The 14,039-nt window shown below is 39.0% G+C and overlaps 1 protein-coding gene across 5 annotated transcripts in view; it reads right to left on the reverse strand.

Moving 5' to 3' along the window:
- The window catches only part of AHRR (aryl hydrocarbon receptor repressor), a 133,830-nt gene that overhangs the window by 62,086 nt on the left and 57,705 nt on the right, over window positions 1-14,039 (reverse strand). For 3 of the 5 annotated variants that reach the window (XM_069778788.1, XM_069778787.1, XM_069778786.1), the window contains exon 4: window positions 13,702-13,802. The exons of 1 other annotated variant lie outside the window; for it this stretch is intronic. In XM_069778788.1, coding sequence (XP_069634889.1) covers window positions 13,702-13,802 — 101 coding nt within the window. Of the gene's footprint in view, window positions 1-2,932; window positions 2,963-13,701; window positions 13,803-14,039 lie in introns of those variants that run through there. One more of the 5 variants, XM_069778789.1, reaches the window with a different exon arrangement.

The raw sequence follows: 14,039 nt of genomic DNA on the forward strand, positions 1-14,039 counted from the left end.
AATATCCCTATTCAAAAATAAATCTTCTTCATCCCACATATTGGTACATACTCTTTAGGCCTAGACACATACCCTAAGAGATCAGTCTCTAGCTTTAAAATGTAAAACTTGCTCCCCCACAGTGGAAGGTGGGCAGTTTTTTCTTTACACAAGTTTTTCTTTCACAGAGCCAGAGTTGGGCTGGACCAGGTGCAGCAGTTTGTAAAAATGGGAAAGGGAAATGGGACCATGTGTATTTCTAAGGGTTCAGATCAGTGGACTAGCAACTACATCTGTGAGATTGGAGAAGGTATTAAGGAAGGGTGGGAGGGAGCAAGAGGAAAGAAGTGGAGGAAAAGTTCAAGGAGCCATGTGTTTAGGTTAAGCCAGAAATTAGTATGGATTTGAGGGAGGTATGTAAATGAAGATAATCACAAACTTCCCTTGCTTTGTTTTTTGTTTTGTTCTCAAAATGCTTATGTCCTCTCCTGAGTTAAGATCTCTTAACTAAGCATCGCCTGGTTTTCATGACCCCAAACATAGACATCAGATGCTCTGCCCTGCAGGCAGGAAAAGCAAAACCCACTTTGGTGCAACAACAACTTTTATGGAGCCACATGAGGCTATTGAGGATCAACACAAATTCCATGTGTCTTAAGCCTCATTTTAGCTGGGAAACCTGCTGCTTCAGCCACACTAAAAAGAGATGAGCTGGACATGGAGTAAAACTTCATATCCACTAAGTCTTACCCATGACTGCAAATTTTTCAGTTTTCTCACTATTACCCTGAAGTGCAGCTCAGTGTGAAACCTGACATCTGTAATACAAAGGACTCCAAATAGAGTCAGAGTTGGGCTGAGATTTATACTTTTCTTACCTACTTACCACAGCTGGGGAGAAGGAGGAGGGTGTTTCCTAGCACCTGGGTCTGATGCCCCAGGATTGGGTAACAGTGACTGCAAATTAGAAGGAAAAGACCTTTTCTGACCTCTGAGATAAATCTCTTGGGTATCATATACAACTCCATACTCAAGCCCTTTACAGTAACACTGCATAGAGATTTTCCATTATTCTGGCCAGAATCCTAGTGACTTGTTAGACTGAGTGGAAGAGAGAGACATCTTCAGTCCTTGAGAACGAATGAAAACTATTCCCAGCTTTTTTGTTCTAAGTTACCGGGTCTCACATTAAACAGGACAACAAAGTATACGGCTCCACTTACGATTTTAAAAATTCTCAGTTACTGAAATAAAATTCTCAATGATAGCTTTCTCTCATTCCCAGTGAACAGGAGGCTGCACTGGTGTGCTGTGTCAGAATTACAGCAGCCATCTGCCTGGCTAATCGATAACCTGGGGGGAAGAAAAGGAAAAAAGGACACAGACCAGTCTCATACCTGTGTAGTTCACACTCCCTCATGTGGGCACGTGTCTGCCCAAAACACAGAGGGGACAGCACAGAGAAGATGAGCTCTCCTCTTTTCACTTTATTCCTTTCAGTAGAAATAATGGAAAGCCTAAAATAGGGCTCTTGGATTTAGAGGAGGAAATAACCAAACTCCACAGCTCAATCTCAGTGTTGTGTACAACTGGTGTGTTTTAATCAATAAAGCCCACTTGCATCCTACCACAATTTTTAGCAATTTTGCATATACTTACACATGCACAGAGGGACACACCCACACATAGAAACACACACACACACAAAGATATTTGCGTGGACATTAAAACTTTTGCAACAAAAACCAACTAACTTCAAATCTGCAAAAAATACATGGTTGTAAACTGCCATTTGGTAAACCATATGGATTCAATGACAGATGGAATTTCTAATCCAGGATAATAGCTGAAACATGTGAGACAGACTTAAGTATGTATTGTGAACATTTGTTTGTTTGTATTTGGCTTTTTAAAAACACTTACATGAGTTTCCTACATTGTACTTAAAAAATGAATTCATGGGGTTTTTTTTCCCAATGGGGAAAAAAAAAAAAAAAGAGAGCTTGGCACCAGACAGAGGCCTGTGTTCTTTTGAAAAAACATGTACATCCAATTATGTACTCACGAAAAGCTGCACCTGCTACTGAAACAAAAAAACAATTAATCTGTCAGTTCAAAGAAAGTATGACATTATTCTGGTGCCCACAGTAGCTGTGAGATGAAAGTTATCAGTTCCTTCCATTAAGAAGTTTTCGAAACATTATTAGTCAAGAGGTTCTCTTTGGGAATGAAGGCAAATATTTTGAGGAAGATAGGACTTCCTTTGGCAAGATCCTTTATATATCCTGATATTTTTTTCTGGTCCCATAGCAGAAAATCAGCCAGCAAATACTTCAAAGATATTTTGGTCAAGGTCATGGCATAGTAAAAATAAGGAGGGGGGGGGGGGGGGGAAAAGCGAGAACAAGTTCCAATCCACATTTCTCTTATTACTCTTCCTTGAAATAAAGGAAAATTCACTAGCATTATGTCTCCAGAGATCATGTTACTATGGTTACTAAAGTACAACAGTCAAGGCCTGCAGCCATCCCTTGCTTTGAACAGATTTTCGAGTCACGCAACTTGGGTACTAAATTTCCAGGGTCAGTTGGCTCACAGTTTATCTGGAACAGCTTCATTGAATAGTGGATCGCTGGGTTTTTGCATCCTATGTGGGATGGGGCCATTTTCTGGTGATCTAAATAAGTAGCTATTTGAAAACTCTGGAAATTATATACTCGTTCTTGTCTTATGAATATTAGGAGGAAAATGCAGACAGTTAATGTGTCTTCTGTCTTTAACTGTATTGTTTAGTGAATCAGTATTTCTTTCCACTGGTGTTTTTAGGACTCATAATTACCCTTCTCAAAAATCCCTCTGGAATCCCTGAGGTTCTCTTTATAAACTGAAGAAAAAATGAAACTCTTACAGAACCCTGAAATAAAACCCCGCATAAAAGACTATTCAGAAATACCGTATCTGGTGACATCAGAATATGGCCTTTGCTCAACAAGTACAGTATCTCTTAGCCCTCCGGACTCTTCTGTATTTCTCTGGTATCTACAAAGCAACTTCAAAAGGAATATTTCTGTGAGTAAGCACTATTTCGTGCAAAGGGGGAGTGGCAGAATTGTTTTTAAGCATTCAGTTTTGATCAAAGGCTTGCGTGTGCTGCTTAGTTTTCAGGCAAAAGAAACAAAACAGAAGATGAGTTTCCATCATTTGAGCCAGGGGAGGAAGTAAATCCTACAGGCTGAAGCCTACAGCCATGGGTTTATATGGGAAGCCTTTCGGAGGGAAAGTGCTCAATCTGATTGATTGGTTTTCATAGACAGCAGAAATGTTTCTTTTCAAATACAAAAAAAATACATGCATGTGATCATTATGCCTCTTCCACTCTTCTTGTCTTCCCAGATAAAACGAAGTTCAAGTTCCTGCCTATGTCCTTGAGCCTGGATATCACTTCAGGCTCCTTAAAGACAGTATGGAAATTCAGCATCTAGTACTGCACTACCCAGAGCAGAGCCCGGCAAAATTTTCAAAGATCACTCACATTGCCAGAAGAATTTGAGCCCTGGCCCTCCCATTTACTGTCGGAGGAAACAGCTGTGCCATCTGAAAGGCATGGATGGTTGTGAACCATTCAGCTGGTGAAATTGCTTGTTATTCCATTTTTCAGTATCCCTTCACTTCCTGAGGAAATAGGGCAACTTTGGAGATACTTGTTTATATATGTGTCTTCAGTCTAACAAGGGAGCTGGAACATTGTGGCTCGTCAAGAGGCAGCAGACAAAACTGGCCTCCTGGAAATCAGTTAGGAAAATGTAAGTCATTGGGCTCTGGTAATTGTGAGCTATAAACTTTCAAGAAAACATAGTAGTTCCCTGGAGGGTGAGATTGTAATGTGTGCACACATGTAAACGCATTTTAAACCATGGTGATGTTGGTTTTTATATGCTTGATATGTAATAAGCATTGGACACAACCAAGAACAACTTTGCCTTTAAAGTTGTTCTGATTGCATGATGCAAAATTGTAAATGTAGTTTTCCTTCTCTTACACTTTCCTTCCAAGCTAAGCTTTTGTAACAAAGCATGCTTAGTCTGTGTCAAATCCTTGGGTAGGGCCTCTCTTCTTTACTACATGCACGAACCGCTGGCCTCCGGTGAGCCCGGTGCCTCAAAACCAACCACTCTGCCCAAGACGGTACTGAGAAACAAGAGCTGAAGCATTGTTTGGATTTGTATGTGCAGAAAGTTGATGTGGTGCACACTAGAAGGAGATACATCCCAACTGAATCCCATTGTTTTCACAAGTACTAAACACTGGAAATGAGAATATGAGAATACAGACTGCGCTTCCAGAGTGGAGCAGTACTAACGACTAATAGCTTAAAGACAGGTTAGGGAAGGTTTTGTTGCTGCAAAACTGAATTCACGGGTGACACCACACACCTCAGTACAAATTTGTTATATGTCATGTTTGTTTAGAATAACTTATTAACACCAACAATGCTTTCTATTGATGGCAAGGTTTGGTGGATTTTTTAATGACTAATTGTAAAATATCACAATTCTTTTCTTTGCATTACCAATTAGGATTTCATACGGGAAGTGAGGATATGAATACTATCTGAGATTAATGGACATTATACAAGTACTGGAGACTACAGTAACTTAAAGTAGAATAATATTCAAATCATTAATTCTAAAATTGTCAGGAAAAAGCACATTTTATTTATTAATAAATAGATACATGTGTCATGATTACTGGATATGCTAGTGAGAACTTGGATGAGTAATGTGTAATTTACCTTAGCAATTATCATGAAATTATACTAAAATGTGACATAATCTTTTATATGTTTTCCTTTAGCCTCCTTATCAATCATGATGTTGAATTTAAACCTGTGCTCTACCAGTAATGGAACCCTACTGTCAATGCTCTTTCACAAATACTATGCCCTGGACTACACTTGGAAATAGAAACAATCTTTATATTGATTTATGCAGTTCTTATTTCACTTCCTCAAAAGCAGATGTTGTATTCACAGATGGAAGCAAAGCTGGGGCAATATCATATCTTCAGTGCAAGTTCAGCCCTTCATTCTTCCTGAGTTCTGCAGCTGCTCTGAGCTTTTCAGTCTTCTCTTCAACAATTTCAATATAGAAAATGCAAGCCTGATTAATTCCATTTGAGAAGACGCAAAATGAAGCATTAATTGCTCACCACTCTGCACTTGTAATACAAATTTAGTTAGGTAGCCTTTGCAATAACAAATGTAGTAAGATTACCCATTATCTTCCACAGAAATAACTTACTGAAAAGAGTCTCAAGTAATATTTATCCAACATGTTGGACAATTAGACATATGTAAGTACCAAATGTCTGGAATTTTTTTTTTTCAGTGTTATTTACATGTAAGTGCATCAAGTCCTGAAGAGAAGAAGCCGTCATAATATTCCATCCACAGCTGACTTTTATTTGTACTTGCAAACTGTTAATGAGCATGAATGGCAGACATCTCTTTCTGTAAGGAATCAAAGCCTAAAAGAGACAATGTTGCAGCCTATATACTGTAAACAGAATGTGATGTCCTAATTTCAGAGCACTATATTTCTGTGTATTTAGCACTATATATCACATTTTCTAACACAGAACTATTTCAGGGGGTGGGGAGAAGAGCAAAACAATCTGTATTTCACATTCTGTTCAATAATATATGCTAAACCAGCTTTTTTAAACACCATTTCAGGTCAGTGGAGTTTTTAGGGAGTGTGGCATTCCTGAATCTGACTCTGGGAACTGTCTTACTGAGCTAGTTATCATCTTAAGCATGTTTTGTATCCTTTAAGTATCCTGCATAAAACTCACCGTCCCACACTGGCAGCAGGTGTGAATTCTGCTATTAATGTATTACACTGACCCAGAGAGATAAGCAATACTTTCTCTAATCTAGATATCAAGTGGATGACAGTGGATTGTGTGGAAAGAGGTAAGGACGGAAAGTTATAGACAACTCCTCTAACCAGCAGCAACGACTGCAAATCTAAAGCTAAGTTATAGACCTCAAGGCCCTTCTGCAAGCCCCTGCTTCAGTTTGAGCAGACATTTCTTTTCTTACTGCTAAAAAAAGCCCAATCTCAGTTACTGGAGAATTCTGGGGGCATTGCAGTTCTGGGAGGAGGGGGGAAGGTATGGAACACATTGGGGAGAATGCCTGCTGTTGGCCACCATCAGCTTTTGCTGCTAGGAATTCCTGGAAGAACTGCAATTACAATGGGATACAAAAACTAGCTCATTCTTCTTTTTTCTACTCATAAAATGTCAGGGACAGTTAAAATCAGAATGAAGGTGATTTCTCTTGAAGTTCTTGGAACAGGAACAGAACTGTTTGAAGGTTGCCTATCTGGCCTCCTGTCTCCAAATCGATACTATATCCTTCCTAAGAGGAAACAGTACATTTAATGGTCAGCATCATGCTTTTTAATAGCAGTTTTCTTTTCAGTTCAAACCCGTCAAATAGCATATTCAAGTTTCATTAATTGAGGTAAGCAAAAAGTAAAATTTAAATGTATGTAAGTTTTTCTTTTGAAACCTTCATAACCACAAAACAAAATCACTGCAAATTTGCAAAAATTGTTAAGACAACACACAATCTTGCCTGGGCCTGCTTTCTTGCTCATCACTTCACCTTACTGACAAGATAGCAAGGCTGCAGCTCATTAGCTTTTCTGAGTTGAGAATGGGGAATATACTGGAAGCAAGTGTCACTGTAAATACAGATTAGGCTACTAACTTATAATTTCACTTCAACCAGTTGAAGACCAGTTAAACAACGTAAGATTGCAATTACCTATGATAATAGGCATTATTTAAAGTGTATTTCTATTTCTTTGGGGTTTTTTTTACAATACATGACTTTGCCATCTTCAAAAACAGGACACTTCCTCAAAAGCAAATGCTCATACAGAAATTTGTACGGAAGGAACAGCGTGTTATGATTGCCTTTGTTACTTGAATGCAAAAAGTCCAGCTCTAGTAGCAGACTAAATCCCAGTGCGTCTATACGATGCAGTGCTCACATACAGATATTGAACCTATTGATTGGCAAGAACGGTTGCCAAGGATTAGCTCTGAAGTCAGTGAGAGAAAAAAAAACTATCTGAGCTGAAACGGGAGAATATGTTTTGTTGGGGAGGAAGTCACGTGGCCGCTGGACCGTCTCCAGAGGCACCGAAATAGCCTGAGCAGAAACAGAGGAAGCGGCTGTGAAAAGTGAGCTCGGGTGGAGTTGGCTGTGATGAACAGTCTGGAGACAGCAACAGCAGCCCGAAATTCAGATCCGCGTCTGGTCTGTGCCCAAAGCTTATTGATTCTTTACCTTAACACTGCTGTACGCCTAAAATTCCTCAGCTAGGCCTCCTCGTATGACAGCAGGTTTGCCTCTGCCCTGACAAAGGGAAGCCAACTTTTCTGATGCCAGTGCAAACCGGAGAGGGTGCTAACTGTCTCTCCCCGCTGCACACCTGGGCTGGCTGCCTGCTCCCCCTGCTCTATATCATGTTAAACATAAGCTGCTTGTCCTGATTTTCTGATCTGCTCACAGCTTTCTCCCCCCCTCAATTATAATCTGTCATTTCATGCCAGAGAAGCTAAGTACTAACTCTCTTCAGTACAACATGTTACCCTTACCCGTATGCAAGATTTGAAAACCAGCACTTAGTGGTGTTTCCCATTTTGCTAATAGGCTCCACATAAGCCTCTGCAGGGGTACCTGATTTTTCTCCTTCAAATCCCTCCTTAATAAAACTCTTGCAAAATTCCCAGCAAAGGTCAAGCTGCTCATACACTATGAGTACTGGTAATTGTGGTTACCATTTTGTTCATTATTTCCATGCACTGTGTTGCCCATCAAAATGCATCTTTCATCACTTGTCTCGTATTTAGGCTGCAAATCTGAAGGGAGGGGATCATATCTTTTTGGTTTGCTGTGCCGCCCTGTCAAGCTGGAGGGTGCCACTGCCTGTATTTCAGAAACCTCAACGCTGTGGCAGCATCATGATCATAACTGTCGTAACAGTAGCACTAAGGACTGGAGGAGAGAGCAAATGGTATTTAGAGGTCACAGGCTTTTCTGTCCAGATTTGTTTCAGAAGAAAAAAAAAAAAGAAGAAAGGAATAAGTGAGAACATTAGTTATTTGTTTAAAGGGCAACAGAAAGGATATTTTTTGCACAAAGTTGTGGCCATGCCAAATTTCAAGTCTGGATTTTAGAAATATGCCTATTTACAAAGAAAAAAAAGGGACCAGGGCCTCTGAAATGTTCCTTTGTGTTTTGCCTGCGCCTGGCAAGAAGAAAGTGAATGTACGCATGTGATAAAATGGCAAGTTACTCCTGACCCCATTTATGGCTTTTTTTTTCATGGATAAATTCTCTGTAAGTCATCCCAAGTGACTAATGTCAGCTTAAATCATGTCATCTGAATTACTGGGAGAAGGTTCATGTTTGAAAACAAAGGAAAGCAAAAGGGTTGTTTGGGTAACTTAAAAGTTGTATTAACTGGAAAAGAAAATGCACTGAGACTATGGGCTTTTTATGAGAACTTCCTATTTTGACGGCCCCATTTTAAACCAGTAGATTAAAAGGTGAAGCACTGTATCATCATCTAACAGGATTTACTTTAGAAGGATTGGCCTAAAAGAGTCAGCACTCTTGGAAGCCTAAAAGGAATTCAAGACCAGAATAAATCAAAAAGTCTCTCTCTACCAGTTTTTGATTTCTGAAGTCCGTGCCTTGGTCATAGCTCCATATAACAACCATGCACTTTTGTCTGACTCCTAATTTTCCTTCTCAAGTTTAAATTAAAAAATAACAGGAAGAGTAAAATCTCTTGCTCTCAGACTGAAATTCAAACTGCAGTACCTTTTTCAAGAGCACGGTTTTATCAAGTACTGATTACATAAATCAGAGTGGAAGGAGGAAGTGGAATTACACTAACAAGTTTAAAAAAATTACAGGAAACCAAGTGGGAAAAGGGTTTCCTATGTTATTTCCTTATGCAGAGTGAAGAACAGCACCAATAGGATGTTTTCTAATGTATCATTTTCCAACTCCCTTGGATGAAACTTGAACTCTAGTTCAAGCTGTTAGTAGAGGCCACCTGGAAATACCTTTGAGTGCCAAAATGTGCACATACACCTCTCTATTCAAAGTTACTCCCAGAAAGCTTATTTGCAGCCACTTTTAAGGTAATGACATAATGTTAAATAATATGCTTCAAGCTTGCATTGTATCAAATCCTGAATCCTTTACTTAGATAAAAAGTCTGACTCTCATTGTTTTTTTTAAGAAGATTTGGGTTCTATTTGGTATTAAAGCTAATGAAAAAAAGCCTCACTGACTTCAGTGGGAACTACCAAGCAAGAACCTAAATTTCCTATTCACAATAGTGCTCAAACCTGTGATATGGAATAAAGAAATAATGTATCAAGGACTTGTCTGCGTGATAAAGTGCCTGTTCTGTGTGATAAAGTGCCTATACCTGATTAGGCTACCAATTTGCACCAACAGTCAATTCTAACCACTAATGCTGCTGGTTCAGTAGCTAGATACCTGAATTGCCTCACTGGTCATGTTACTTACAAACCAAATCAGCAAAATTCATCTGCTAAGTGGTAGAGCAAAAGCATGCCTACAAAACATGGAAGCTCAGTTTGAAAAATCCAACTTTAGATGATTAGGTAATTAATGTAATGAAGCTAAGATCATTGTTACCAGTGGAGAATTATAAGGGCTGCGCCACCCAAAACTAGCTTTCACTGTTTTTCTCTACTTCTGAAGATAGACATGATTTCGAAGAAGTTTTTGGGGTTTTTTTTTTAATAAAAGATCATATGTCTGTGATTTTAAGATTTTTTTTAAGATGCCAGGCATCTGACAGTCTTTGTCTAAAAATTTAAATAGGCAAGTGGTAAGACCGTCCAGATCCCTCTGTAGAGCGTTCCTACCCTTGAGCAGATCAACACTCCTGCCCAACTTGGTGTTGTCTGCAGACTTACTGAGGGTGCACTCGATCCCCTCATCCAGATCATTGATAAAGATATTAAACAGAATGTAGAGTGTCACTGAATAAGAAATACCAGGATAGTATGATGACTGGCATCTTTGGTGCAGCCATGAAGAAAAACATGAGACAAAACCACAGGAATGTGATTCTTGTGCCCTGAAACCTTAAGAGTAGAGGACTTGTGTGGAAATCTGTCTGTGAACTGGACAAAAGAGTGGCTTGGAACACCCTGAAAACAACATGGACCTTCCCTGAAAGAGTGTGAGCTGCTGGTGAGCACAGAAATGACAAAACAGGCCAGGTCTGGCCTTTATCAGTATTCATCAGCAAGATGGGGCATGACAGAACCAGGCAGTCTTATTCCATTAACATCTGTTTGGGAGCTGCCTGGATCACCCAGATTTCTTTTTAATTTTTGTGACATTTTGGATATAAACCACTATTTTCACACATCAAAAGAATTATGTCCAGTACATCTGGAGACAGAGATACCATAAATCCTATGCTGCAGCCTAGAACAGCAGAATAGAAGACCAACAGACATAACAAAGGAGGAAAGAAAGCCCATCAAGACATCTCCTTCAGCAGCAAGGGTTAAGGCAGAAATTTGAACATCCATGATTCTTCCATAACAAGCAGAGAAACTGCGGGAGCAACTGTGAGGTGGTCAACAAAGTCCAAGTGACAATTTTAGCAGGGTGCTGCTTAGTATATGGATGATGATTACACAAGAAGCAGTGTCAGTGGTGATGATGGGGCCACTGTCTGACTGCATGTCATTGAGAAAACAAGTCCAGATTTGGCCTCTCTCTTGACAATGGACATTTAATTCTTCCAATAGGGTAGTATAACACGTTAAAAGTACACATGCATTTGGGATGAGGAGTTACCTGCTCAACAGTGTCGACTCTGAAGTCTGGACTTGAGACTGTGAGTGCAGCATAGCTTGGGGGAAGAGTAGGAGGTGGCTAACAGCCATGAGATGATTACTGTAATCAAGGCTATTGCCTAGATACCCACCAGTGATTCATTCTTATTTTTACAAGTCACCATTTTATTGTGTTTCTCCACCCCATCACCCCATAAATTCTATCTGGATTTATTGACTGCCAATACAATTTCTTTTCCCACTTTTCTGGTTACGGGTTTGGCCCAGCATTCCTTACATATGCAGTAACAGGCTTCAGAAACTGAACGTGGCCTTTTTGTGCCAGAAAGCATGTGGCACAAGGGTTGCAATACCACCTGTCTTGGAAAATATTTTGAAAGTGCAAAGTTAAAAGTCATTACTGCAGTCAAACTGTTGGAGTCTGAAGTCTCCAAGGAGAGCAAAGATCATAAGAATGGGGTATACTCAAAAAGACCATTAATAAAATTGGTCTTCGGTTCTTAAAGCTTTGTCTGTCTTCCCTCCAAAGGGAAACAAAGATGGCAAGAAAAGACTCTTATCCAGAAGAAGTGATCTTAAAACACTGGAAAAAATTATTTACTTAGATACCTGCTGTGCTCCACTAAAAAGTCTTTGATAAACTGGTATCATTGTTTATTCTGTTATTGCTGATGAAAGCTATTTGATTATAGCTGTAAAAAATCTCTATAAAATCTTAAATAAAAAACACATGTTGTGGCAGAGGCCTTTAGAAATAAAAATCATTTTAAACATACTTTGAAGACAGCCTAATTCCATTGTTTCGTTTCAAGCTGAAAGGGGAAGCACTGCATTGTTCCAAGACTTGAAAGTCACAGATACATTATTTACCAGTAATTAGGGTTCTTGTTTTTCCATATTTCTATCTACACATAGAGCACAGTGATCATACCCGCTAGGAAAAAAGAAATGCAGTTATCCCTGGTTTTCCATTAACATTGCACTCAGTGATAGTATTATTCACACATATTTTGGTGATTCAGATTATTCTGGTTTGTATTATATAAAGCATCTAGGAGAGGTTGCACAGTGCAAGGTGGTGTCACAAGAAGGGAAGTGGCTTTTGACAGCTGAAAAATATCTTTTGAGAGCCATTAAAGTGGCCAGATTCACAAGTCAATATATAAAGCACAGCAATCACCAGCAAGACTGTTTTCTTCTCCTTGGAAGGAATCACAAATGTGACTGTTTAGTTAAAACCCCACAGTCCTTAATAACCAACATGGTGAATTTGGTTGAACAACAAAAAAAACCACTTTTCTTCACATGCCATGGCCACTGAATGAGCATCTGAGCCAAACTCAGTCCCCAGGGAACATTCCTGGCAAGCCCTAAGGAAAATTCACTCTCTTATTCTAGGTCAGACATGCCCATAAATGAAGCCTGGTGAATACATTCATATTAACATGGACTTAATAATCCAGTTAATGAACCACATTAAGTATGATCCAGGATAAAATATCTCCCATATAATCAAAAAGAATGTGACTCCTATATACCCTGAAGTAAGCAGACCATTAGCATATTCAGTAATATTAGTGTCTTGTAACCTACCTGAAATTATGTTATCAGTGTTTTCTCCATGTGCTAGTAGCAGTAGAGCTACTGTTTGAAGATCCTTAATGATTATAGCTTGTGGGCATGTAATATACACCCAACAAAACATAAAGATAGGAGACCCTCATTAAAAATTATATACTCACCATATTTATCACTTATTGTATGCCCTGTACTCCCTATTCATTGAGAATGGAAATGATTACAAATAATACCTGATAGCCAAACATCTCATTTTGGGACTAGCCCTAACTAATCAGAGGCCTCTGTATTACTTGCTTTGAAATACAAAATTAAAATCTTCTGAAGTATTAAGTGGAAGGAAAGCAGGGTGCCAGTTTCCGTTCTATAGACTTGAATGACTTATGATACTGGATCCCATGATAAAATGACTATTTTCTTTAACAGTATACAGCATTTATTTGCACGAGACTACTATTTAATTTACATTTACGTGTATCTCAGAGCTGTCATTAAAACACAATTTTTATACCATTAATATTATCCTATCCAAAACAACTATACATATGTAGTCTTAATCACATAGAAATTTGCAAGGACCTCAGTGTATAAAAGGTATTATTACATCATGTGTTTGAAACGCAGATGTATCAGGGATGGACTGCTGTGCCCTAGCTGGTTCAGTAGTTTACAGCAGTATTAATTCTTCCTGCAGATTAATGGATCCAATTCTCAGTAACAGTATGGCCCCTTTATGCTGCTCTGCCAATATAAAGTCATCCAAAAGGGGATAAAAATGCATAGAACAAATAACTCCTGCACACACGGCTTCCCACAGAGCACAGAGTTGAGGAAGAAATATCCAAAATAATCTCAAATCAATCAGAAACCAAGCAAGCTCAGGTTGGCACCCTCAGAATATGGGCCAAGTAAAATAAACCTCTGCTATCACTCCAGTGAAAAAGAACTGTGAACTGGCCCACTGGAGTTCACTGCTAATTTCGAGGATGTAAGGGTGCAAGGTACAATTGCCCAAACAGAGACTGACCCGGACTATCACGGCTGCCAGCTTTGGTCTTGCAAGAAGCGCTCACAAGTGTGATTCTTGAATGACTTACACCCAGACCGACTGTTTGTTCGAAGTTGCCACAAAGCATTAACATGAATATATCATCAAACTGAGTAATCATCAAACTGAGCCAGAAAAGACAGCATTTTTTCACTCACTTCTAGTAGAAGTCCACCCTCTTGTACAGCAGTCTTGTTAGATATATTGTCTTCTTTTATTGTTTGGCCAACTTGCTTCTTAAAGTGCTTTTCTTGAATGGCTGTTGGAAAGAGTTATTATCAATTTAGAAAGCATAATGATTAGGGCCGCTAGACTAAAATTCTTATTTAGGCACTTAACATGCATTGACTTAATTGGGAGTTACTGTCTTTGTGGTCTGGATGTCTGTTACTGACAACTTTCTTTTGCTGTGAGGGAGATAGATACATATTTGGCAGTCCAGATGTTTTTTATATGAAATATCTATCACATTTTTTATTGAACATATTTTTTCCAT

Source organism: Haliaeetus albicilla, chromosome 3 (assembly GCF_947461875.1).
Source record: "Haliaeetus albicilla chromosome 3, bHalAlb1.1, whole genome shotgun sequence".
NCBI classification, from domain to species: domain Eukaryota; kingdom Metazoa; phylum Chordata; class Aves; order Accipitriformes; family Accipitridae; genus Haliaeetus; species Haliaeetus albicilla.